This window comes from Lycium barbarum, chromosome 2, assembly GCF_019175385.1.
Source record: "Lycium barbarum isolate Lr01 chromosome 2, ASM1917538v2, whole genome shotgun sequence".
Classification (NCBI taxonomy): Eukaryota; Viridiplantae; Streptophyta; class Magnoliopsida; order Solanales; family Solanaceae; genus Lycium; species Lycium barbarum.
The window spans coordinates 47,346,698-47,374,117 of record NC_083338.1 but is presented as its reverse complement, the minus strand read 5'-3'; the positions used below and the strand labels follow the sequence as shown (position 1 = coordinate 47,374,117).

Sequence of the window (27,420 nt, the reverse complement as noted above, 5' to 3'; positions counted from 1 at the left end):
CCTAATGTACGCCACAGGTACACTTTTAGCCTCCAAGCATTTCCATAGGATCTGTCTTGGAACTTTGTCATAAGCCTTTTCTAGGTCGATGAATACCATGTGTAAGTCCTTCTTCCTCTCCTTATACTGCTCCACCAACCTTCTCATAAGATGGATGGCTTCTGTAGTTGAACGTCCCGGCATGAATCCGAACTGGTTTTTTGAAATAGACACACCTCTCCTCACCCTCATCTCCACCACCCTTTCCCACACTTTCATAGTATGACTTAGCAGCTTGATACCTCTATAGTTGTTGCAACTCTGGATATCTCCCTTATTCTTGTATAGAGGGATCATTACACTCGCCCTCCATTCTTCGGGCATCAATGCCGTCTTAAAGATGACATTAAACAACCTAGTCAGCCACTCCAAACCTGTCGGGCCCGCTCTCTTCCAGAATTCCCCCGGAATCTCATCAGGTCCGGTCGCTCTTCCCCTGCGCATCCTACAAACAGCACCCTTAACCTCGTCAACCTTAATACTCCTGCAATAGCCAAAGTCGCGACGTCTTCCTGTATGTTCTAAATCACCCAACACAATGTCTCTGTCCCCTTCTTCATTCAAGAGTATGGAGAAGTATGACTGCCATCTCCGTCTAATGACAGTCTCCTCTAGCAATACTTTGCCATGCTCATCCTTGATGCATTTTACTTGATCCACATCACGTGCCTTTCTCTCCCTCGCCTTGGCTAGCCTGAACAATTACCGGCCCAATACTAATTAAAGAAAATGTGCCTTCCCCTTTATTTCAAACTCAAAGAGGTTTTCTCGCCTCTTTTCTCTCGAGTAAGTGGTCAAATATCGAAATGTTTTGGACAATATTTGGTATGTAAACAGGGGCGGAGTTAGGTTGGGCCGAGGCGGTTCGAATCCCCTTCGACAAAAACTTACATTGTATGTACAACGTTAGGATTATTTTTATGTATATATAGTAAATGTTAAACACACTTGATTTCTTCATTTGTTTACTTTTTTATATTTTTGAACCCCTTAGTTAAATTGTTGATTCCACTACTATGTGTAGAGGTTTCCCATGATGGAGAGGTGTGTCAAAGGGATTTGGCATCAAGGCAAACTATGATGCTGATAGATGAGGATGGCGAGGATGATGACAGTGATAATGATATAATCGACATAATTCATGTCTAATCTTAATATACTTTAATACTACTGCTTAACTGAACTCGGAATAATTATACTCAACTTATTTCTATTTTAAAAATATCCAAATGGGAGATAATAAAAATTGCAAGTTTTTCACAATGAAAATTTCGATGAGCAATTTCAACTTTAATTTTATAAGTATTTAAAAAAAAGGTGGGAAGCACCAAAAAAGATTAGAACAAGAACAACAAGTGGTTATTCAATTACTAGATGGCGCAGCACGGACCCAACACTTTAGATTATAGGATATCTATACGTATGTAGTTGTGTTTGGATAATGATAATATATATATTTTATATTGCTAATAAACATATATAAGTTTGCACTGTTTTCACACACACACATATATATATATATATACTATGTTCAAAACACAATTAATATAACATTATAATTTATGTTCCGTATCCAAAACTTTATTATGTTAGTGTTAATTTATTAATACTTTTTAAAAGAGAAGACTTGTTTAAAAATAAACTGTTTTCCTCTCTTTGAGACAAAACAATAGCAATATTTAAGTATCAGTTGATACTTTGAATTTTAATTCGATTAATTTAAAGGTGTAAAATATTCTATTGTTAATGTATGTAGATTCAATACTTATTATTTTTTATCAAATTTTGATTTGGATAATTCTAATTCAAATTATTAAATTAATTTTACATGTTTAAAACGAAACAAAGTAGAAATTTAATTTTCTATTTAAACGAAGAACTACTATCTTTTAATTTTTGGTGAATATTCTTGGTTTAGCTCATTTTACTTGTCATGTTGTCTTTTGCACTTTTGTTTTTTAAGGAAACGTCAATTAAAATTATAATTTGACTAATTTACCTTATTTATTATTTGATCTCCATTTAATATTATTTTTTATTTTACGACATTAATCTTTTTTCATATTTATTAGAGTAATAATAAAAATAAAAAAATAATTAAATTATACCTTATTTTAATATATAAATATTTTAAGTATATTTATTTTAGTAAACATAACAAATAAATGACATGGCGGAATAGCAAATGCAACAGTTAAATAACTAGATTAAATCTCAGGCTAATATAAGAAAAGAAAGGAAATTGTATGGTTTAGCTACTTAACTTTTTTAAGAAAAGCAATAATATGGGGTCCACGTTTTTTGTTGTACAATAATTTCATTTGTTCCCACTAATGGGTTGATATGCATGTGACAATGAATCCATCGTTATTGACTTAATGGGGATACTTTGGGAATTACATGAATATTGTTTGACTTTTTAATATGGGGTGCACATTTTTTTTTTTTTGATATTGCTGGGTTTTTTAATATGGGGTCTACTCTTTTTTTTTTTTGATGTTGTTTGATTTTTTTAATATGGAGTCCATTTTTTTTTACATGAGTTTGGAGGTGGCGGGGTCCACTTTTTTTTTTTTTTTTTTTTTTTTTACAAGAGTTGGAGGTGGACGACGAAACCACTCATGCTTCTAATATAGTAAAAATAAAGACCGTTTATATTTCGTCTTCATGATGTTATTACTCATTATAGTGTGAGACATATGTGTCTAAACATATACTCAAAGGTATAAGTTTTAAATCTTTTGGTTATATGACTTCTTTAGCAGTTTTTGTATTCAATTTAAATCGTTATTTATTTTTTCCTGAACTTCTCGTCTTTACATTTTCTCTAAGCGTACCTTTACCATTTTCTGAACTTATTATCATTATTTAATTTTTTTTTTGTTTTTTGCAATTGTCTCCTTCTTCTTCACGTGGACCCCACCTCAATTTTTTTCCTAGCAATTATCTCCTGCTTCTTCACATGGACCCCACCTCAATTTTTTTCCTAGCAATTATCTCCTGCTTCTTCACATGGACCCCACCTTATATATATATATATATATATATATATATATATATTTTTTTTTTTTTTTTTTTTTGCAATTATCTCCTAATTCTTTACACAGACCCCACCTTAATTTTTTTTAATCTCTACTATTATAGAAAAGTGGGCCCCACCTTAAATTTGTTTTTTTTTATTTCTACTATTATAGAAGATTGGGCCCCACCTAATTTCTTTTTTTTAATATACCGTTTATATTTCGTCTTGTTGATGTTATTCCTCATTATTGGTGTGAGACATATGTGTCTAAACTTATACCCAAAGGTATAAGTTTTAAATCTTTTGGTTTTATGACTTCTTTAGAAGTTTTTGTGTTCAATTTAAATCGTTATTTCTTTTTTTCCGAACTTCTCTTCTTTACATTTTCTCTAAGCGTACCTTTACTATTTTCTAAACTTATTATCATTATTTAAATATCCTTTTTTTTTTGTTGCAATTGTCTCCTTTTTCTTCACGTAAACTTCACCTTAATTTTTGTTTTTGTTTTTGCAATTATCTCCTGATTCTTTACGTGGATCCCACCTTAATTTTTTTAATCTCTACTATTATAGAAGAGTGGGCCCCACTTTATTTTTTTTTTCATTTCTACAATTATAGAAGATTGGGCCTCACCTTAAGTTTTTTTAAAAAAAAAAAAATCTTCTACTATTATAGAAGAGTGGAGCCCACCTTAATTTTTTTTAATTTTTTTTAAATAAGTGACTTACGACCAAACTATATAGAAACTCATGTTTCTATATAGTAGAAAAAAAAAATTCTTCTACTATTATAGAAAAGTGGGGCTCAATTTTTTTAATTTTTTTTTTAAATGAGTGACTGATGACCAAACTATATAGAAACTCATGTTTCTATATAGTAGAAATATACTCGTCCTGCTGGTAAACCAACTGCCACCTATAAATCCATAATATAAAAGACGACCTGTGTGTTAATAGTTTAAACTAAAAGGAGATATTTAAAACACTTATGGCATCTTTCTTTTTGCTTTTAATTTGCAAAAAAATAAATTTAAAAGCTCAGTTTTGAATTTTGCAAACTGTTATTTGTAATAAATTCAAAGAAACACTTCAGAATAGTTGTAATGTAAACTCACACTAATAATTTAAGAATGTCCCACATGGACAACCTCTTGTTTCTGCTCAGGATAATGTAGGCACACATAAATTATTCAAAAATGTCCCACATTTTGATTCTTACTAGGGAAGTTTCTCATAAATAACAATGTGTTTTAAGAATGACCGAGGCTAAAATATTTTAATAGTCTAAAAGCTTCTTTGGCACAATTTAAGAATCAAAACAAACCTATAAATAGCCTCATTTCATCACTTTCTCTACTTAAAAGGATCACCTAAATATCTTCTCAATCCTCTCTCAATATCTTGTTGCAAGTTGTTTGTTTTCAAGATTCTTTTTTTAGTTTAATCTTCTGGTATTCAAGATTCACTGGACTGAGTAATCTGAATTCGCACTAGGGTTGTCCATTGGGATAAAATACTCCCTAGCAAAAGTTTATTTATTCTGAAGATCGAACTCAAGACCTCTGATTAAGACTATCAAGTCCTTTTTTCAAATGTTGCAACTATGTTGAGTTCCACATTTGAGTTGATCTCTGTAGCTTCTTCCAATTCTCACTTTATCTTTTGTTTCTGCAATTTTCTCATAGCCATTCTCCTACTTAGTGGCTTCCAATCTAGTTCAGAAGATCACACCACCAATCTTGATCATGACATGTCCAAGAGAAAAGAAGCACAAAGTACTCCTAAGGCTAAACAATTTCACAAAGGTATGCATGTTGATTATGAAATTAGAAATATGGGCACACGTGTCACATCAGAAGAAATGCATATGTTTTCCACATCGAGTGACACATCAACCGTAGAAGTTCTCCGGGATATAAACCAAGACAACAAAAGTGGAGCATACATCGATACTGCTCATTTTCAATATCACGAGTCTGCTAAACAATCTCATCGTCAAGACATAAGTTTCAAGCGCGAAAATGTAGGAGGGGCGAGTGCTAATAGTACAATTGATAGAAAAATGTATTTAGCAAAAACAAGAAAGGAAACAAATGGCAACAATTTTGAGAAGAGTGATGAGAAAGAAGAGGATGAATTGAGGAGAAGGATTGAAGATTTCATTGAGAAGATGAATAGGGGTTGGAGGGCAGAAAAATTGGGAATATGTTATCAAAGTCAATGAATTGTATGATTGTTAGTTCGTTGACCGCTCACTAGCCAATGAAAAAAAAAAAAACTTGTACTAGAAATTAGAAGAAAAAACAGTTGTTATATAACTTTGTTGACAATTTTGCAGCATAATAGCTCTTCATTACTCTCTTCCATCCCAATCTACGTGGCACCATTCGGATTGTTGAGAATTGAACAAATTTTTCTTTGACCGTGTATTTTTCATGTCTTTTAAATATTTAGAATTTCAATTATTGTGACTTCTAATACATTTTACGTAGTTTTCAAATATATAGTTTTATTTTAAAAAACTTTTAAAATTTCGTGTAAGAATTCACGGTTAAAAACTGAAAAGTTTGACTCTCAAAATCCGAACGGTACCATATAAATCGGGACAGTTCTCATTTTCTACTTCTTTACGGTGCCGTAAAAACTGAATAGTTTGACTCTTAAAATCCGGTACCATATAAACCGGGTATAATTATCATTCCATTAAAAAATTGAACTTCTGTGGAAGGTAGGACTCCAACTAACTTGATCATCATATACCACAGAACGTGAGTACATCTCAATGCTCATTTTGACTTGTTTTCTTTATTGATAAGTTTGGTAAGCCAATTTGAGTACAGTCAAACCTCTCTATAACAGTATCGTCGGTTTCAAAATTCTTCAGCTGTTATAGAGAATAGCTGTGATACACCTACAACAACATTGACATTTAAATAATACTTCGCTGTTATAGGCAAAAAAGATGTATAAAATCTAATTTTCATTTTTAATTGTCAAATTCTAAGCTTAATCACACTTTGTATAATGAAGGAAGATCGTTTAATGATGAAAATATATATATATATATATATTCATATGATATTTTTTGTCATAAACAGTGTATTAAATGATCAAATATTTGGTCAAAATTTCTACACTTATTATTGGTAATCATAGGTATTTTGTATAAAGATGGTTAACTATTATATTAACAAAAAAAGAGGATATCTATTATATGGGCGTAGTTGTACAAATAGCGTACTATTATAAAGTTGGTTGTTGCTGTTATAGGTGAAATGCTTTTATAGAGAAGTAAAATCTAACATAAAAAATCAGTTCCAAAACTTGGCTGTTATAGAGAGGTCTGACTGTATATGCATCCTATCATAATCGCGTACGGAAGCATTAATTGTCTTCAACTTAAACTATATTTTTTTCATCCCAAAATAAGTGTCATCTTACCTAACATCATGCCTATTAAGAAATCAGTGAATACATATGTAAAGTTTATTAAACTAACCCTATCTATTAGATGTTTCTTGAGACTTGATCAATATTAAAGAGGACTGCTTCTTTAATGCTAAGGGCATAGTTGGACACGCGTTAATTTTTGTGTTGAATTCCTAAGGTGACACTTATTTTGAATCTTTCTTTTTGCTAAGATGACACTTATTTTGGAATGTAGGGAGTATTTAATTAAAAAAGAGTTTGTTATTTTAGCAATGCACCTTAGATATATGAGGGGGCGAATTGTGTCTTGTCCAATTTTTTCTAGTTAAAGATCCGATTTTTTAACGTCAGTAACCTAGACACAAACTGAAAGTGAAGTGCAGAAATTAAAGTACGCAAACAATTTTATGTGAAAAACTTATTACTCAAGGGAGTAAAAATCAGACCTACCCTCATAGGCTTTATCTCAAAAACTTCACTCTTCTCGAGCAATTGTGGATTACAACTCAATAACCAAAGGGAATATAACCTTTAGCCCCTACAATCAACCCAAATTGTAGCTACCCTTTTAAGACTAAACTCCTAGTCCAGAAAGCTAAAACAAACTCCAATAATGATCACGTATAACAACACTTCAAAAAGCAAATAGGCCACAATTAAAGAGGAAGACTTAAACATAACCAACTCAAGAACTAAGCTATAACTTCCTCAGGAACAAATTCTCTTGTTGATCAGTTTAAATCACTAAAAGCACCTCTTGCTATGACTGCTATTTGTCAAGAACAACTCAGTATGTGTGCAAATAGTTATTTCTTACTGGCATTAATGTGGTGCTTTATATAAGAGCAGTGATGGCCGAATCTTCTACGCTTTGTTCTCCAAAACTCAAAGTATTGTGGTTAAGGAATCCAATCCTACTTGGACTTATTGATATTCTTATTTTTTTTCGATCTTCACACATTTTCTTTTATTTTCAAAGCTCTTTAATTTTATGTAAGTGCATCAATATTTCGTTGTTGATATTCCTTGATGCAACGCGTATAGCCCATAAACTAAATTCTCAAGTAATCCTTCTTACACTTGGAATTTGTTTGGAAGCTTCTGAGCTACAGTCGCCTAAGGACTTGGTTCTTTCAATGACTGCATAACATTCTTGCAATCCTATTAAGTCTCATAACCAGTATCACCAAGGGACCTAATTCTTGTGTAGTTATTTGGCAATCATCAAAACTATTTGAACTAAACTCAACGAAATTTCTTCTATGATACTTACACTAATTAGAATGCACTCCTATCACAATCAGAGAAAGGGATAAAAATAGTTCCTTATGTTGGAGGGTAGATTTAAAGTAGTCCTTTAAATATGCACTAAATAATTTTGGTCCTTTAAGTTTGTCAACAGTCAACATTTTTAGATTCCATCAAGTTTTTACTGAATTTTATCCATTAAATTTGACAAAAAATGTGACTTTATTAACCTTAAACACCAAACAAGTCTCATTAGACACAAAACAAGAATTGCACTAGACACAAAAAATTTTAAAAAATAGTAGAAATTACACTTCAAAAAGTTGCATCAGACTTTAGAAATAAATAAAAAATAGCAGAAACTATAAAAGTGCTACCTCTAAATATGGTTCCCGCTATTTTTTTTCATAGTTCCCAAAAATCTAACAAATAGAATTCAATAAAATACGATGGAGACCAGAAATATTAACTTTTGACAAACTTACAAGATCAAGACTGTTCAGTACATACTTAACAGATTACTTTTTATCATTTTCTCATCACTATCACATGCCCACTAATTTAAATTCATGGATCCGCTAATGTACGCTTTTAACAAAAATATTTTACTCAAAAAATAAAAGCCTTTATGATGCCAGTCATCATGAAAGATTAACAACTTATAATTAAGCACTTGAGAAAGCATTTTTAGTGTTGAAACTAATTTTATAAATAAGTTGTTGTGTGCTTAGATGAAAGTATTGAAGTTGTTAATAAGCTGTTTATGTGTTTGGTAAACAAAAAAGTGAAGATAAATTGTTCTTTTGTTAGAGTGACTAAAATATCCTAAAAATTTATAAATTTAAAAGTATCCATGTTTTAAAAAAAAGGATGGCGGGGTGTGGGTGGGGGTGGGGGTGGGGGGGGGGGGCGACGGATATAGAGTGAAGAGAAAGTTAGGAATTTGTTTTGAGAAAGATATTTTGAGAATTAAAAAAATATATTAAGGATAAAATAAGTTGAAAAGTCATAATTCAACTTATAATTTTTGACTGATTTTAGCTTGTAAGCACTTTTGTGTTTACCAAACGCATAGATAAGCTAAAAACTACTTATATGTCAGTTTAACCACCATATAAGCTTAGCCAAAGACCCTCTTAACTGGAAATAAAAAGCCTTTATGATTTGAGTAATGATGAAAGATTAACAGCTTGTAATCAAACGCTTGAGATCTATACTCCCTCCGCCCCGTAATAAGTGTCACCTTAATAAAAAACACGCATATTAATAAATCAATAATGCAATGTAAAGTTTATTAAATTACCCCTATATAATAAAATTAAATTACTTTTTTCTCTTGATTAGTGCATGCACAAGTAGTAATCTTTTTGACATTGGGAATCCAACAATACCAAGTTAGAGACTGTCTGGATGGGCTTAAAAAAAGCAGCTTATAAGGCAAAAAAAAAAGTTGGGCCGGGGTAGCCCAACTTTTTTTTTTGGCTTATAAGCTGCTTTAGATAAGCTAAGCCAAACGGACCCAATTATTTTTTTTTGGGCTTATTTTAAGCACAAAATGACTTAAGCTGGCCAGCCAAACACTAAAAAAAGCTGAAAACAACTTATAAGCTGTTTTCAGCAACTTATAAGCCAATCCAAACGGCCTCTTAGTATGTAGCTTTTCTCAATCATCATTCAGATGTTACTTTAATTTGTCATTTTTTGTCTAAGGGTAGAGTTGGAAAAAACGAGCTAATTTATGTCTTAGTTTCCTAAAATGACACTTATTATGGGACAAAAAACTTTGGTTAAGGTGACACTTATTATGGGACGAAGAGAGTAGTAGTTAGGGGAAGGAGTAAGACTTCAGTAAAATAATTAAGAGAACCCCACACTTTATAAGCCAATCCAAACGGGCTCTTAGTATGTGGCTTTTCTCAATCATCATTTAGCTGTTACTTTAATTTGTCAGTTTTTGTCTAAGGGTAGAGTTGGAAAAAACTAGCCAATTTGTGTCTTAGTTTCCTAAAATGACATTTATTATGGAACAAAAAACTTTGATTAAGGTGACACTTATTATGAGACGGAGAGAGTAGTAGTTAGGGGAAGGAGTAAGACTTCAGTAAAATAATTAAGAGAACCCCACACTTTAATTGGAAAGGAAGCTTCTTAAAGTACTTGATTATATGTACATGACTTAACTACTCCAATAAGAAAAAGTCATAAACTTAGCTTTCACAGCACACCTCACCATCAAAATCCTCAAAATTTGCTAAAAAGGCTTAGTTGGCACACTTTTTAAAAGTCATAGAGAAATGCTTTATAAAAGGGCCTAATCCATCACAATTATGAGTTATCCTGTTTGTGTTTCTGAAACAATGTTGAGTTCAACATTTGAGTTGCTCAATCAGGCCAATTCCAATTCTTTTGTTGCCTTCCTTTTCTGCAATTTGATAATTGTCATCCTATTAGTTAATAGTTCAAAAAATAGTGACAACAAATTTGTTCCACTTTCCTCCAAGGCTTCTGTGAAAAATAATTGTCCTGTCTTGGATAAGAACAATGGTTTAGCAGATGCAATTGAAGCAACCAGTATAAATTTGGCAGCAAAGGACAATGACAATGACAATGTCAACGACAACGACAAAAAGACGAGTGGTGATGAGGAAGAAGATGAGCTAACAAGAAAAGTTGAATTATTTATTCAGAAGGTAAATAGAAGTTGGAAAGCAGAGAAATTGAGTGCATATAAATAAATAGAGATGACATGAACAATTTTGCAAGTTTGTTTTTGGTTAGGCAGAGGAATGTGGAATGGAGATTACCCTCACTTTCTTTATTATGTGGATATATTACATATTGCAAAGTTCTCTTGTTTTCTGTCCTAACCAATACAGAAGCATGGAAAGCTATTTTGTGTCATTTCTTCTCATTTCCCTCCTTCCTTTTCCTCTTTCCAGCTCTTTTTAGATGTTTGAAGTATCGATTATCATTGTTGCCAATGTAATGCAGCACATTCAATTGCTAGATGATGTAAAAACCTGTTACATTATCGGTATATCTTAACTTGTTACATCTAGGTAACATACATTATTTTTCATGTTACTAATCCTATTTTTATGGACAATTACCTGCATTAATTTTCTAAAGTACCTGATAATGTGGAGAGAAAAAAATTATGCTGTCACTATATTTAAGTTAAACTCGATAAATAAATCAACCACTACGGTGTTGTCACAATTCAAGCACTTGACATGTATTATCCGCTTTGGCTTAACAGACTTCACAGATTTGTCCCTTAGGTTACGCCATCATCAAGTTTAAAAAGAGTGCATGTAAACTTACTCAGTTTTATATAACACTTCACTTTTATCTACCTTTTCAATGTGGGAATTCCTTAAGGTGTCATATGGACCGCTTCTTCAAAAATTTATCAACCTAGAAGTCCGTGATCAATTTTTCTTTTTACCCGCCCTTCATCATGAACGTCATAGATGTAATGCTCTTTCTTTAATTTAACGGTAAGGAGAGCCAATAATAGTGAAACAAACAAGTATATTTGAGATGGGAAGGAAACAGCTCTTTCCATCTGTCAACCAAGTTGGCGGCGTAGGTAGTTACCAATAAAAACAAAGAAATGACTAGGAATTCAGAGAATCAATTATAGGTACGTAACTCAATAATGAAATAGAGAAGAAGTAGAATCAATGGGAGGTTGACTTATTCATCTTTCTGATCTTTTAAAGATTATCAAAGCTACCAAAGAAACAGACACCCCTCTTGTCCCATTTAATGTTACCATTTCATTTTGAAAGTTTCAAAATGTAGAAATTTTATAGTACAAGGGTGTAATTGTTTGATATTAGTAAAATATAAGCAGTGCATCTGAAATTGAGTTATATTATAGGAGTGTTTAGTGTAATAACTAAACACTTACCACTTTACAAATATAGGATTTAAGAACTTTTATTTCCAAATCCACCTAATAGGTCTTTAATTCAATAATTCGTAAAATTGCAATTTTTTTAATGAAGTGAGATGGATAAGTTAGAACTTTCATTGCTATATGCCCTTACAAAAATGAAAAATGTCTAAAAGAAAATGTTTAAATTTTTTGAATGATCTCTGATTCCATATATTTACAGGTATATAAACCTTAGTTTTTTAGATTACACATACATTCCAGGATATGCCTATGATGGAGTTTAGAGGGCAGAGGAAAAAACAGAAAAAGAGGAAACAAGAATTTCATGCTCAATGATAAAAGAAAAAAGGGATATATCTATTTAGAAAGAAATTATTTTTTCCTCGAACATTTCTTTCTTCTGGATTTGATGATCTAGGCTTTGTTTTCAACTTGTAATGAGCCATCTCTCATCAATTCTAAGCTGAGACTGTTAAAACGTTCACGAGAATACTGTCTCGATGCTTTTCTCCAATCCGTACCAGCCTTCATCATCGCAGCAAATTCCTCATAACTAATGCGACCATCCTGCACGTTTGACAAAATAAGGAAACAAGGCTGAGCTCCCAAACTCCGGGAAGAAGCTAATCCAAAAGAGTTTGGATATACGCTATATACTTCTAGGCATATAGTTAGAAATGAAAGAATAAACTTCAAGCGAAAAACACTTTAGGAAAAGATAATGTGAAATTTTATGAGAAAGAAATGGCAAAAGTGTGATAGATTTATGAAATCTGCTACACATACTGACAAAAGCAAATGGTAAAAAATTCTAGAGATAGATGAAATATGATTCTATGAAAATGGAAAACCACAGCTATATTATAAATATAAGTATATATGCATAAGAATGTGCAGCAGATACATAGTGTCTAGTGACTCATTGTTGAATAATAAAATGGATTTACCTAGGAAGTCTAGAGATATATCTTTCATTACAAAAGTTGTATGACAGGTCAATCTTTTTATTGGAAAACTACGTCCTCGAGGAAAATCCATTTTATTATTCAACAATGACGAGGTTTCAAAATCATACAGAGTGTCTCTTTTTCTTCTTAAATCGAAATAGAATAGAATAGATTCATTCAGTAACTTTCAAATTTTATTTCAGTCATCCAAATTGTCTATTAAAAAGAATTAGATAGAATCACTCAACCTATTGACAACTTCTTCCCAATTTCTTTCACGGTAAAACACCACAATATTCTAGATTCACGACTTGTCTCAAACAAGAGAAAGAAACAAGCATGAGTCTCATGACCAATATATATGTGCTAGAAAGAGTGCATGCCATCAAAGTATATGTGTATTCCCCATACCATCCACATAAACTCACACATACCAATGCTTAATATTTGCACTACGAAGTATGAACCACTAAGCCAGTAAGTGGTGGACCAAACAAAAGAAAACTACCAAACAGTATACGTGCACATAACCAGACATACTGACCTTGTCCGTATCAACATCGTGCATAATGGCATGGAGGACTTCCTCACTATTGCTGTCATCCTCATCACTCAACGCACTACGCAGCTCTTCGATTTCTATGTAACCAGTCTGGTTTTTGTCAAAAATTGAAAATGCGTTGTGCAGGTGTTCATCATTGGCCATCTTTCTTAGATGAACAGATACAGCAACAAACTCTGCATAATTTAAACTTCCATCTCCGTCAACGTCAGCCTGTAAAACCGATACAGAAAATAAAAACATAATAAAACTAAAACTAAAATACTAATAAAAAGGATAAGCGCCCTTCAGGTCAAAGACCCAAAAGGATCAAAGAGAAATGCCTTATTTTTTTATTTTATTTTTTGGAAAATAATAAGCACCAAACTGAGGATGCCAAGACAAGCGAAATGTTAAGCTCATTTGGCTACAGATTTTTCTACACTGAAATGGTAAGTACAATGTTACAACTTATATTGACCAAATATATGTCGTAATCAATCAATTTCTTGAGATTAGGGTTAAAGAAAAAAGACTAATGCTGTCTTCTCATCAACAACAACTACGATTCTCTAAATCTCATGCTTATCCCTGCATCGACGTACAAATCTATAACCAACCTGAAAAGACTCCCGGCAAACAATGGACAATAATGTAAGGGCACCATTAATGTAATATCAGGTGTCCATTATGTAAATAAGTTAACTACTTTAAATATGTCACCTTTTTCAATTATGTGGATTAGCCTTGGTAAACCGTAAAACCTCAGGCATGTTCCAATTGAGGCTGATGTGTATAATTAAAGGAGGCAACATATTATGTAGTTAACTTAACTACCTAATAGATGCTTGAAAATATGCACAAAAGTTTTTCCAAAATGTGAACCGGAAGGGTCTAATAGGAACACTTTATCATGTGTTCAGGTGCCCAATTGGAACAACGCGTAGTTCGAGTGTCTAAACGAAATTTACCGACAAGATTAAGGGACTGTCTATGTAATAAGCCTTTTCTTTACTAAGATCACATGGATTCCAAGAGGTTTCAAGTCCTTTTAAATAATGTCAATCTACGTATTTTAGAGGTCTATGTAAGACATGGCCATATCATCTCGGGCACCTGCCTTCTCTTTGAGGCAGAAAAGTTCCAAGAGAGCCCAATAGTGCTGCAGGCTGGTAGTTTTGATCAATTAACAACTTATGTTTACCCAAATAAAATCGAGCCAAGAAGCAGTGCATGAGAATTCTTACCGCTTCCATGAGAATCTGAAGATCAGCCTCAGAGATCTGCTGGCCAAGCTTCTGCAAGCCATTTTTAAGTTCTCCATGGTTTATCTTGCCCTTCTTTCCCGTATCCATCATTTCAAATGCTTCCTTCAGTCCAGCGACTTCCTCCGCAGACAAAAACTCAGCCATAACCTGTACTTGGAAGACAAGAAAGTACATATATCAAGAAGATAAAAAATGAAACTTGGTCAAAGGCTGAGAATCTTCTCATTTTTTTCAATGAGAATTAAGATTTCATTAAGGGCTTTTTTCATTTCTGGCCTGTTGGTCGAAACTAATTATGGTCGCTAGCCAAAATATACAATACATATACACTGATTATGTATATTATACGTATATTTACATATATCATATATATTTATGTATACAATATGTATATTATATGTATATTTATACTTAATGTACAAGACATTTACATTTGCCAGCTATTATTTTTCTGGACGGTCCAAACAGGTAATTATGCCAATAGCACTAGGTAGTGCAGTAAATAGTTACAGACAATCTTCTCTCCTTCATTTCGGGCTTTGAGAAAAAGCATATAAATTCATCTTTATTGGACAGTGAAGAATCCCGAGCTTACAACTATGATTTGCGGACTACAGTGTGCGCTTACCCATATCAATTCATCTTTATTGGACAGTGAAGAATCCTGAGCTTATAAATATGATTTGCAGACTAAAGTGTGTGCTTACCGTCAACGCTTTTTTCTTGAGCTTGTTCATCACTGAAAACTGCTTGAGCCTTGCTTTTACAGTCTCACCCAATGAGACGTTTGGTGCTTTGTTTATATTTTGCAACCACGGATGCTCTGTAACCACAAGAGTCAAAGCCCCGAAAAAAGACACTTATCAGAAAGAGAGTAAAACAACGAATGAATGAAATACAATATCTCAATATTCCACAAACGTTACCGAGAACTTGTTGAGCTGTGAGCCGTCGACTTGGATCTGGATTAAGCATATTCTTTACAAGATCCTTTGCATTATCAGAAACTTTAGGCCATGGATCCCTCTTGAAATCAATCACAGAACGGATAATCGCTTGGGCTACTCCTTGTTCAGTCTCTACAAATATTAAGAAAGGAAGTTAGGGAAGTATCGAGAAAACATTAACATATCTATGCAAGTTATTTAGCACAATGTTTCTCAGACTCTCCAAAAATGCGACAGGACCTATGTCGGATCCTCCAAAAGTAATGCATTTTTGGAGGATCCGACACAGATGCTGCAGCATTTTTGGAGAGTCTAAGCAACATAGATTTAGCAACAGTCCAACCCATAGAACCAAAGAGAAGCCAAAATAATTGAGCAGAGGCAGCCTTACACCTCACCCACCCAGTCATCTAATATTTCAACGACATATTCCAACATGAATCAAGTTGTACTTCATATTTCACACCCTTAGGGGTCGTTTTATTGTTGGTTGGGGTTATGCAGGGTTTAGTTATTCCTTCTTCTACCCTACATAATCATAACTTATACATGTATTAGTCATGCGGGATTGTAAATTGTAAACTGGTAACCAAACACTGTATTTGATGTGCTGAATTTTATACATAGCAACTAAAATGCTACTAACCATGGTACTAATTTAATACATGAATAATTCACTTGCTAAGCAGCAACCAAACGACCCCTTAGTTAATAAATCATCAAGTTATAAATATTGCACAGCTGAAGATCTTTGCGTCTGAGGTTTGTTCCGTGGTTATAAAAAATGAAGTCAAGAAAATAACCTGCCCAGAACGGTGGAACACCACAAAGAAGAATGTAAAGTATAACTCCAGCACTCCAGACATCGACCTCTGGTCCATAATTGCGCTTTAGGACCTCAGGAGCCATGTAATAAGGACTTCCCACTATCTCATTAAAGCATTCCCCTGTTAATAAAGAAATTAAAACATTAAATATTTTTTTAGCATGATAAAAGGCTTAAACTCACGGTTTCGTTTCTAATTGCATACCAGGTTTAAAGAAAACAGACAACCCAAAGTCAATAGCCTTCAGCGGAGCTGTTTCTTTCTTGTTACCAAAAAGAAAGTTCTCAGGTTTGAGATCACGATGCATTACCCCATGCCTGTGACACATCTGCAATACCATTGGAAATTTATAAACTGACCATAAATATATAGGCCTCGACACACTTAAATATGTATTAAGTTGGCATAGTCTGCTAACTTAATAGCTTTGGTACCATGCCTTTCAGATAACAGATTAGCATAAACCAAATGAAGAAAAGTTCAAAAGATAATACTACAATGAATCCCTCTTTGATTGGTCAATTGTGACACATTCCAAATCCTATTGCTCAATGAAGTTATATTCACCCCTGGACTGATCCACAGATTCTTTCACATATCCATAATCTGTCATTAAGTATTTTGGGTCCCAATGCATATAAAGGACATGACACATATGGGTGGCAAAATTAGCATATGAAAACATGATCCGCCCAACCCATTAGGTTTGGACGGGTTATTGACCCGCCCATTTATTAGCTATAATAAAGGAAAAAATAGTTTTATTAGGTACTTAAAAAATTATAAAAGAACAAACAAAGAAATTAAAACTTAGTAAGAGTTGGGCGGGTTGGGTTATGACCCGCTCTTTAGTCCATTCTAATCCAACCTATTTCAACCCAAGTAACTTTTTGGCGGGCCAACGTCCCGCCCATTTATTAACTCACCCCATTTTGACCTGCCCAAATCCAACCCATTTGACACCAGCGGTGGAGCCAGAATTTTCATTAAGGGGTGTCCAAAAATTATAATTATGTTGTGAGCAAGTATCGAAGTCCGACCTTAGGGAATTTTTGCAATCCTTTCACCACTGCGCTGAACCTTCAGCTTGTGTCAACACTGGTGTATATACCTATAAAACCAAAATTTGACCTACCTATACAATGCAATTTTGAGGCGAAGGGGTGTCGCTTGATACCCCTCGGGCAAGGGCAGCTCTGCCCCAGTTTGACACCTCTAATGACACATATATTTAAGAATTGACACCCAATCAAACATAGAGCAAAGGACATGTGCATGTGTCTCACTGAGTAAATGCGATGAACAACCATCTACAACACTTACTTTGTGAAATCAATCAGCAAACGTAAATACCAGAAAGGCATTAGGAAGAGGATGAACTCAAATGGAGTACACACTTTGTGATTATACTTTGAATCAGAACCAAAAGTTCTCATAGTGTTTTCTACCCATTGAAAGGATATTACATTTTCTGCTTTGCTCATTGAAAATCAAAGGATTGGGTTAACCCTTAACAAAGACAGATTCACGATTTATATATGAAACAAGATTCCTACGATTTATATATGAAACAACTTAAAAGTACTTCATAATGTCATGCAGGACAATTAATAGTTGTTGCAGAAAATGAGGCTAACTAAAATGGAACCTAATTGAATGTCCATACATAAGCTTTGAATAACTCAGTGAGAGAAGCACCCCAAGTTACTACGTAAAAACCAAATGGCATCAACTGTGAACTGAGAAGCTGATAAAAACTACTCCCTGTGTTTCAATTTGTTTGTCTTAATTTGACTGGGCACACAGTTTAAGAAAGTAATAAACAAGACTTCTGAATCTTATGGTCTTAAACTAAAGTTATGTACAATGTACCAAAATGCCTTTTAATCTTGTGGTCTTAAACATGTTATGCGGGATGTTGGAATTAAAGAGTTGCCAAATTAAGAAAGAGATATTCTTTTTTTTAAACAGATTAAAAAGGAAAGTAAGACAAACAAATTGAAATGGAGGGCGTATACCTGAACGACTTCCACAACAGTTCTCAAAATTACGGCAGCTGCCCTCTCCGTATAGTGGCCTCTAGCTACGATTCGGTCAAACAACTCTCCACCCTCACACAGTTCCATCACAATGTGCACTGCAGTATCATCCTCATAAGTATCCTTCAACGTCACGATATTCGGATGCTTAGGCAAATGCTTCATGATCTCAACCTCTCTCCTAACATCATCGATATCCACCGCAGTCCTTAGCTTCTTTTTGGATATCGATTTACACGCATATTTCTCGCCTGTTTCCACGTCAGTGCATAAGTAAGTAACCCCGAATTCTCCTCTTCCGAGTTCACGACCCAAATCATATTTTTCATGTATAATTTGTCCTGTTGGATCTTTTAATACAACAAGCTTTGTCCCAGAGGCATGTTTCCCATAATCAATTGAAAAAGGGTTGGGTTTGTTGTTCTTTTTGTTCTTTTTTTCAGCTGATTTACCGGGTTTCACGCAGCAATTACCCATGATATTCAAAAGATCAACTCCTGAAAAATATCAATCAAAGTAAAAAAAAAAAAAAAAAAAAAAACAATGCTTGAAATGACCATAAAATAAATATGATACCATTGCACATAAAACAGCAAAATGACAACAAATTTTAGCTCTTCAATCAAAATTTTCAAATATCAACTACTGAAAAATTATCAATCAAAGTAAAAATGATTTTTTATAAACAATGCTTGAAATGACCATAATATAAATATGATACCATTGCACATAAAACAGCAAAACGACAACAAAATCTTAGCTCTTCAATCAAAATTTTCAAATATTAACTCCTGAAAAATACCAACCAAAGTAAAAAAAAAAAAAAAATGATTCTTTAAAAAACTATTTTTTTTTAATAAACAATGCTTGAAATGACTATAATTTAAATATGATAATAATGCCCATAAAACAGAAAAATCATAGCTATTAAATCAAAATTTTCAAAGATTCCAAGAATCCTGGAAATTATTCGGATTTTGTGAAAATTTATCACTTTTAAAATTCCAGAAAAGACAATTAAAAAATTAAACAAATGAAAGAAACAATAAAATGCAGAAGAAAAAGCCAAAAATCCACCTGAAAAATGTTGTCTTTTCCTCTAAATTAAGGAGAAAAGAATCCCATAAAATTACAAAGCTCGAAGAACAATAAAATGCAGCAAAAATTAAAGAAGGGGAAAGGGAAAAAAAAAACCCCACCTGAAAATTGATGATTTTTTCCTCTGTATTTTGGGTTTGTGTATTAAAAATTTGTGATGAAAATTATAGGCCAAAAAAATAGAGAAAAAGAAAGCTAAATATAGATGAAACCAAGAAAACTTTGAAGCTTAATGAACAATGAAATGCAGCAAAAATTAAAGAAGATTTTTTTTAAAACAAAAAAAAAAAAAATAGAACCCCACCTGAAAATTGTTGATAATTTTCTCTCTATTTGGGGTTTGTGAGGCAAAAAAAAAAAAAACACTATATAGAGTGAACCCAGAAAATTACAAAGCTGAAAGAACAATTAAATGCAACAGAAAGTAAAGAAGAAAAAATAAATAAAAGAAGAAGGAACCCCACCTGAAAATTGTTGATATTTTCTCTATTATGGGTTTGTGTATAAAGAAAATTAAGGGGGAAAAAAAGCTAAAATGTAGAGAAGAAATAAAAAAGGGAAAATGATAGAAGAACAAAATTGGCCATGGGCAGAGGAGAGACTTTTCTGTCCTGCAAAATCCCCCCTCCTGTCTTCTTTCTCTAGATGGCCTTTTCCAAATTTCTATCTCTAATAATTTTCACTTTTTTTTTTACATATAATAAAATATATTTTTTAATGTTATCCAAACTTAAATTTTCTAGAAATAAATTTTAATTAATTCGTTGTTATTTTAATTTCTTTTTAAGTGGTGTTCGAATAAGTTTACACGTATTTCAACAAATTTATCAGATATTCGTTAATTGTTATGTTGGAGTCTCACGTCGGTGGAAAATGGTGTCGTTCATCTCCTTATATGATCTTAGACAATCCTCCCCTCTTGAGGTAGCTTTTAAAGTTGAGTTAGGCTCAGGATTCATTCGTATCACGTATAGAGTCAGATCCATCAGAATTTGTTGTTATCGAGATTCGACACTCCTCTTATACTGTCCACGTTCCAGATGTCCAGTTCTTTGGAGGTGGAGTCCACATCGATAAGAAATGATGGTCTTCTCATATAATCTTGGGCAATCCTTCTCTCATAAGCTAGTTGTTGCAGTTGAGTTAGGTCAATATTTATTCTTATCACGTTACATCTCACAAGGCACAAGTACATATTAGATTGTTCTATCCCACCCCCTAACAACTTTTAGAAGTAAATTATAACTAGTATTTAAGGCGAGTTCCTAATAAGTTTATGCATATTTTAACAAATTTATTACAATACATTTTTGTTATCTCACATCAATATATTATCAAAGAACTTTATTCAGATTCAGATGGACTCTTATTGTCACACCCCCAACCTTGGTGGGGTGGATGGGCACCTGGTGCCACACCTATATAAGTATTATCTCAACAATGCAAGTAGTCTATTATGTCAATCAGCTGCAACTAGAAGAGCCCAAACAAGTATATAGATAATCGGGCCTACGAAGCCTCAACTATAAAACACATTACTTACACAACACTATTGATCACAGTACCTATTAGTCTATAAAAGCCTCTAAGAATATCTGACAAAACAATTTGGTCGGAACAGGGCCCCGGCTTACCCAACTAGCATGTACGACTAAATCACAAGTGACTCGACTCGGCTACACCAGGAGGAAGTGGAGCTCAGCAAAATTCTGATGATCAACTGAAGCGTCTACTTACACAACCGCCACCTGCGGACCTGGACCTGCAGCATGACATACAACATCCCCGACAAAAGGGGCGTCAGTACGAAACAATGTACCGAGTATGTAAGGCGGATAATCATACCCATAAGTACTGAGACCTCAAATAGAAACAAGTAACAAGGTAACCACAAGTGTAACAGAACTTGTCACATACCTGTAAGCTGCATTCTATTGAGATTTCTACTAATCGTACCAAATGAAATGTCACGATGGGTTTAAGTTATGCCTACAAGTACAACTAATCTCTGTCTCGCAAATACGCTCTACTAGAGCAACAAATGGGCCTTGGAAGGCTAGCAAGTAGGCTTCGGTGGCCACCTAATAAGCCTCGATGGCTAACAAGTAAGTCCGAAGGCTAGCAAATAGGCTCAAAGGCTAACAAATCAGCCACAAGGGCCAACGAGCCGTTCTTCTCAACTCGACTAGTTTCTCTGCATATTACCTTATTCAACGAAAGCTCTCTTCTAACATGACAACATAGGATACATATAAGTGCTTACAAGTAATGTAACTGAAGAATTCACGTAACTTCGGAGTTAATGACAAACGCATATATAATCAAATGAAACGGTAGATGAGGTAGGCTTGGATAACTAAACAACTAGTAAGTATATGACCCGACTCTTGCTACCACCTACCTCTTGGGACTCTTATCTCATGAAGACCAACTAACGATTTTTAAATACTCTATGAGATCATATCAAGTAGTACATCATCTAACGAGAGTTTAGAAGTTTGTAATGGAATCAACTAGGCAAACTCAAAGACCAATACGTATATAGATAGAACATCTTATTACAGCTCATGCCTTACAGTTTTCGACACATATTACACGACAAAAACTGCTACGCGCAATTGGGATTTTTAGACACAATTGATAAGACCTTTTACAAGCTGGTTCATCTACTATTTATAATAACACACTCGTGTGATAAATCAACTGGATGCTAATAAACTTAGGTGTCACACCCTAGCAATGGTAGGGCATGACGGGCACCTGACTCTCATCAGAGTCGAGCGAACCCTTAGACATTCGCTCTATTAAAACCTGTCATTTCAAAAACTTTTAAGAACATAAAATTTTTCCAAATAGGAATCATTATCTCTATAACGATTATGAAAACTTTCAATCAATAAGTACTTTAGACCAATCTAAATCATCTAAAATACATACTCTTTTAAAATCCATAAATGACTCAACTGATATCACTTTGTCGACATCTCGACAAACATACCACAGGACACTGTATGTAGAAGTCTCTAAGAAGTGAACTGGACATTATGAGTCAGGACAGGGCCCTGACATACCCATAATCATACATATCTATACATGACTCAGCACAGCTCCAGAATGAGGTGGAACTTGCCAATCCAAGCAGACGTCAGAGCATCCTAGCTATATACTTAACCTGCCAAACAATCTGGGGCTGCGGGCATGAACGCAGCGTCCCCAGGCAAAAGGACGTCAGTACGGACAATGTACTGAGTATGTAAGGTGGTAACAAATCATAATCATAATTTGATTTAGGAGAGAAGATATCACAATCTAACTCAATACCTGCAGCCTTCGCTGGAAGAAACATAAATGTATACACGAAGTCTCAAAACAATCTTTAAGTAAATAATGCAATCCAACACACATTCTTTAAGTAAATAATGCAATCTAACACACATGCCGCTTCCGACATGTTAACAAAATGGTCCCTTCGGACAGCCGCTTCCGGCTAGTATCACAATAGTCTCTTCGGACGACCGCTTCCGGCATAATAATGATGGCCCCTTCGGGCAGCCGCTTCCGGCTAACAAAACAATAGTCCCTTCGGACAGCCGCTTCCGGCTAACAAAACAATAGTCCCTTCGGACAGCCGCTTCCGGCATAATAATGATGGCCCCTTCGGGCAGCCGCTTCCGGCTAACAAAACAATAGTCCCTTCGGACAGCCGCTTCCGGCTAACAAAACAATAGTCCCTTCGGACGACCGCTTCCGGCGTAATAATGATGGCCCCTTCGGGCAGCCGCTTCCGGCTTAATAATAATGATGGCCCCTTCGGGCAGCCGCTTCCGGCTTAATAATAATGATGCTATGGAATGTAAGCATAAGTCGTAAATGAAATGAAATAGTAAAACCTCGCACCCCCTTCGGAGTGGTTTTGAAAATCTAAATAGTAAAATCTGACACCCCCTTCGGAGTGGTTTTGAAAATCTAACTTTATGTTTCCTTTAGTATAAAATTAATTTCCTCAAAATCATTAGTAAAACCATATGCACAACTCAACTGACACCTTATGGGTGTTCCCTTCGGAACAGAATAGGAGTACAATATCAATAAACCATCACAAGAAACATTTAGACCTTACTCGTCTAAGAATGGTATCATATGGAGAACATATAGAATGAATAGCACAAGAATCATGAATCATATTCGAAACCTATGAATAGATTTACCCCAAAGTTCATATCATTCATCACTTACATCTAAGACATGCCAAAAGAAAGAAGGGTTAGCCTTACATACCTGCTGACGACTAATTGCAAAACCGTTCGCTTTGTCGCTCTTTTAGCCTTAATTTTCTCGGAGGAATTTCTACTCTTAATTGCTCCAATTTCGCAATTTCTTCTCCTCCGACTTAAAATCCAATGTTGCTATCACCTCCTTGAATTTGTATATCACTTGAATCTTGATTGCATCTTGCAACAAAAAATATTTTTTTCTCCACCCATGGCTGGCCGAGCAGCCATGGGAGTTGTTATCATTTTTTTTTCCTAAGTTTTAATCAAAGAAATGCATAGAAATAGCTTGTTGATTCTTTAATCAACTTGTATTTATAGCTCTCCTTATATAGTGACACGTTAGTGCCACATGCTTTGACCAATTGATGCCACGTGGCAGCCTACTTGGTGCCACGTGGCAGCCCATCATTACATATTTTATTTATTTATTATTATTAAAAATCGGGTGGGGCCCACTTTGGTAATTAATCTTAATTAATTTAATTAATCACTAATTCTTGCTTAATAATCTAATCACAAATAATTAATCCCTTCATCTCCAATAATATTTTTTACACTAAATAAAATTTATAACCAATTTATGTTCTAATTAAAATTGAAACTTAAAAGTTCCTATTTCATGTCCGAAAATAATCATGTCCTTAACTCGAGTCAATTTGCTTGCGAATACTTCAACGTATAAATATACGGGGTATAACAATACTCATGTAATATAGCACTAGTCCATAACCTCATTTTCCACACATAAAATATCATTCCCAATCACCGTCGTCACACTTTTTCGTCTTAAATAATTTTGGGACTTCATTCCTTGTACACACCAAGTTATTCGTTTCATGCTTGAATATGATCAAATTCTCCGGGCTTGAGTAAATTTACTCATGTTGGACGGTCTAATTTCCTAGTCCAAAAATACGGGGTGTAACATTAGGAACTGACTTATGAGCCACAAAACTCTCGACTCAACTACACATGGCACAATCTGAGGTAGTAAGGACACCAAATACAAGAATAAAGTACTTGCGGCAATTGCTTTTCTTAAGCTTCCTCTCGTCAAGTACACTTTCTAATGAGTCATGCCAAATGAAGGAAAGCATAGCCATTACATACCTCGATTCGATCTAAGGATAGTCATTACATACCTCGATTCGATCTTTGAATGACCATAACGAGTCAACCCTTCAAATATACGTTTAACCTGTTTAAGACAACTTATATCAACATAGCCAATAGCCCAACAACATACTACAACTATACCAACACTATCGTCAAGCAATCAAAGAGCGACGAGCTCCCAAAGCTTTATACAATAGTGTACTCCACACCCGACCTCCTTTTAGGAGCAAACAAGCTCTACACGAGCCACCAAACTCCTATCCATCTCAATATCAAAAGAAAACAGCCCGAATTTATTTATACAATTACTACAACTTGAACTCACGGTTTCCGATAACCATCCAGTGAATTCTCAACAAATACATATCTTAATTGCTCATACGAGCTCGAAGAAGGTCATAGGTGATAAATCATACCTGTAACGCCTTCATAAAAGCTTCCCGTCTCCTTACTTCACTACGAACTACGAAGTAATCTCCGACTTGCTAGGATCAGGAAAAAACCGATGTTATAATTGTATACGGTAAAAAACCGGATACGGGTAAATCCGGGGCAACTATGGATCGGAGAGGGAAAAGGGGCGAGAGTTCGTACGAGGACATCACCTTTCCGGATAAGCACTTTGATTGAAGCCCAGTGGAAGCGCCGTCTGACCCGGTCTCTAAGCCACCGAGGGTTCGGGATCTCTTTCCGGGGTTTTATCACCGTTGGTCCGGTCTCCGTGAGTCTGTTGTTCGTTGTGACCGTTGCTGGGACGCGTCAGTGGTATCACATCATGGACAGCTACCAACTATGCGTGTGTCAGACGGCGCCGTCAGTCACATCACACCAAACCCGTGCAGGGGCTGTCCCTTTTATTACTATTTTATTGATTCACGTTGGAGAAAGCCCATGGGCTCATTACTATAAATAGAGTACTCCCACCTCCCTTAGGTCGGTTGATTCTTCTTTCACTTTCAAGAGCATTTGTAACACAATTTATATATATATATATATATCCAATTCTTGTTGAACTTCTTCAATCAACTCTTCATATGTGTAAGCAGCCGGTATTTATGCTCCTTATTTGTGTATTAAAAAACGTTCTTATCCACTCTTTGTAATCCATATTTAGGCCCAAGCACATATCCTATATCCACATACAAATTCAATTGGTTACCAAATCTGGGGTAAACAGTTTGGCGCCCACCGTGGGGCTAGGATAATAGTGGTCTTTGGCCTTGACTTCCACCGTATTCATCGAAACCAAAAACTCCCTCTCCGTCTCTGTGAAAACGGTCCAAATGGCTGACGTCGAGCAATCCGGTCATGTCAATAATGCCGAGATAGTGGAGGAAAACGAAGGGAGCGGACTGCGGGCATTGTCGAACCCCGCTGATCCGAACCCCGTTGATTCAAGGGAAGGACTTAACCGGCAAAACACCGTAGATCAAGAGAATGCCGTTCCGCCGGCAACCGATCCTCTAAACACTCACCATTCCGTTACGTTATCCCGGGATAGGGTCCGGAGAGAGCCAGACGCGCCAAACGACGGCGTTAGCTTGCGCTTAATCTTTGAAATGCTGCAGGAACAAAGGGCGGCAATCGCCGAGCAAGGGCTAGCGATTGCTCAACTGCAGAGCGGAAAGGGTGAAGCAGGGCCGGTAAAGTCAAAAGGTACGGTTGAAACCGGAAGAAACGGAGAACGAATGATCGAGAGCGACGGCTCCGGAGCCGGCTCCTCAACTGAGGTCCTAAAAATGCTTGAGACCTTGGCAAAACGGGTGGATTCGACCGAGAAGAGGGTCGAGACGTACAATTCTCGGGTGGACCAGATACCGAGGGCTCCACCTCTACTGAAAGGGCCGAATTCGAAGAGGTACATCCAAAGGCCTTTCCCGCCAAGTGCGGCCCCGAAACTGATCCCGAAGAGGTTCAAAATGCCCGACATACAGAAGTATGACGGCACCACAGACCCACACGAGCATGTGACCTCATATACTTGTGCCATAAAAGGCAATGATATGGAAGAAGATGAGATCGAGTCGGTGTTGTTAAATAAATTTGGGGAAACCCTGTCGAAGGGGGCATTGACGTGGTATGACCATCTACCCGAGCATTCGATCACTTCTTTCGAAATGCTCGCTGATGCGTTCGTAAAGGCACATGCCGGTGCGATAAAGGTGCAAGCCCGTAAGGTTGATATCTTCCGGATAACCCAAAGGGACGATGAGCTGCTACGGGAATTCGTCACCCGGTTCCAGAGGGAACGGATGGAGCTCCCTCCGGTGCCAGAAGAATGGGCCGCACAGGCCTTCACAAAAGGACTCAACATGCTAAGTTCGGTGGCCTCGGCCAAACTGAAAGAAAATTTGTTAGAATATGAGGCCGTAACTTGGGCTGACGTCCACAACAGGTATGAGTCAAAGATCCGGGTGGAGGATGATCAATTCGAGCTCCCTCCTGTAAGGACCAAAGTAAATAGAGGTTACGAGGCACCGAGGAAGGGATATGAAGGCAAGTCCGAATCATTGAAAGAGAGGTTTCGGCCATATCCCTATACGGAGAAGCAAAATTTCAGGTCAGAAAAGGCAATAGAGAGTCCGAGCCATTTCTCGGGACGGGGCAGTAAGGGGGTTGAACGCCCGTCTAACAGTCGGGGACTCTCGTTTAGGAGCGACACCGGAAGTTCCGCCAACAATAAAGTTTCTCCAAAAATTTCGGAGTACAACTTCAACGTTAG

The 27,420-nt window shown here is 35.4% G+C and overlaps 2 protein-coding genes across 5 annotated transcripts; one reads left to right on the top strand and one right to left on the bottom strand.

The window, feature by feature from the left end:
- Nucleotides 1-4,149: 4,149 nt before the first annotated feature.
- Nucleotides 4,150-10,768, top strand: LOC132628545 (uncharacterized). Its single transcript, XM_060344321.1, has 2 exons — nt 4,150-5,276; nt 10,051-10,768. Exons 1-2 carry the CDS (start codon nt 4,664-4,666, stop codon nt 10,470-10,472), a joined length of 1,035 nt encoding a protein of 344 aa, XP_060200304.1. The 5' UTR covers nt 4,150-4,663; the 3' UTR covers nt 10,473-10,768.
- Nucleotides 10,769-11,804: 1,036 nt separating this feature from the next.
- Nucleotides 11,805-19,972, bottom strand: LOC132626463 (calcium-dependent protein kinase 8-like). 4 transcript variants are annotated; one of them, XM_060341340.1, is made up of 9 exons: nt 19,613-19,972; nt 18,190-18,707; nt 16,376-16,499; nt 16,148-16,291; nt 15,324-15,476; nt 15,105-15,220; nt 14,377-14,544; nt 13,133-13,363; nt 11,805-12,208 (listed from the first exon to the last, which is right to left on the bottom strand). In XM_060341340.1, the coding sequence occupies exons 2-9, from the start codon at nt 18,685-18,687 to the stop codon at nt 12,056-12,058; spliced, it is 1,587 nt and encodes a 528-aa protein (XP_060197323.1). In that variant the 5' UTR covers nt 18,688-18,707; nt 19,613-19,972; the 3' UTR covers nt 11,805-12,055. The 4 variants fall into 4 exon arrangements, with proteins under 4 accessions (XP_060197323.1, XP_060197321.1, XP_060197322.1 ...); XM_060341338.1 differs by having other exon boundaries at nt 19,773-19,972; XM_060341339.1 differs by lacking the exon at nt 19,613-19,972 and adding an exon at nt 19,410-19,603.
- Between the last annotated feature and the right edge of the window lie 7,448 nt (nt 19,973-27,420).

Coding starts and splice junctions, on each gene's coding strand:
- LOC132628545 (XM_060344321.1), top strand. CDS start 4,664: ATGTTGAGTTCCACATTTGAGTTGATCTCTGTAGCTTCTTCCAATTCT. Junction 5,277..10,050: donor ATTGGGAATATGTTATCAAA/GTCAATGAATTG, acceptor ATAAAAGGGCCT/AATCCATCACAATTATGAGT.
- LOC132626463 (XM_060341340.1), bottom strand. CDS start 18,687: ATGGGTAATTGCTGCGTGAAACCCGGTAAATCAGCTGAAAAAAAGAAC. Junction 14,545..15,104: donor TCAAGAAAAAAGCGTTGACG/GTAAGCACACAC, acceptor TTCCAAGTACAG/GTTATGGCTGAGTTTTTGTC. Junction 12,209..13,132: donor ACGATGTTGATACGGACAAG/GTCAGTATGTCT, acceptor TCAAACGTGCAG/GATGGTCGCATTAGTTATGA.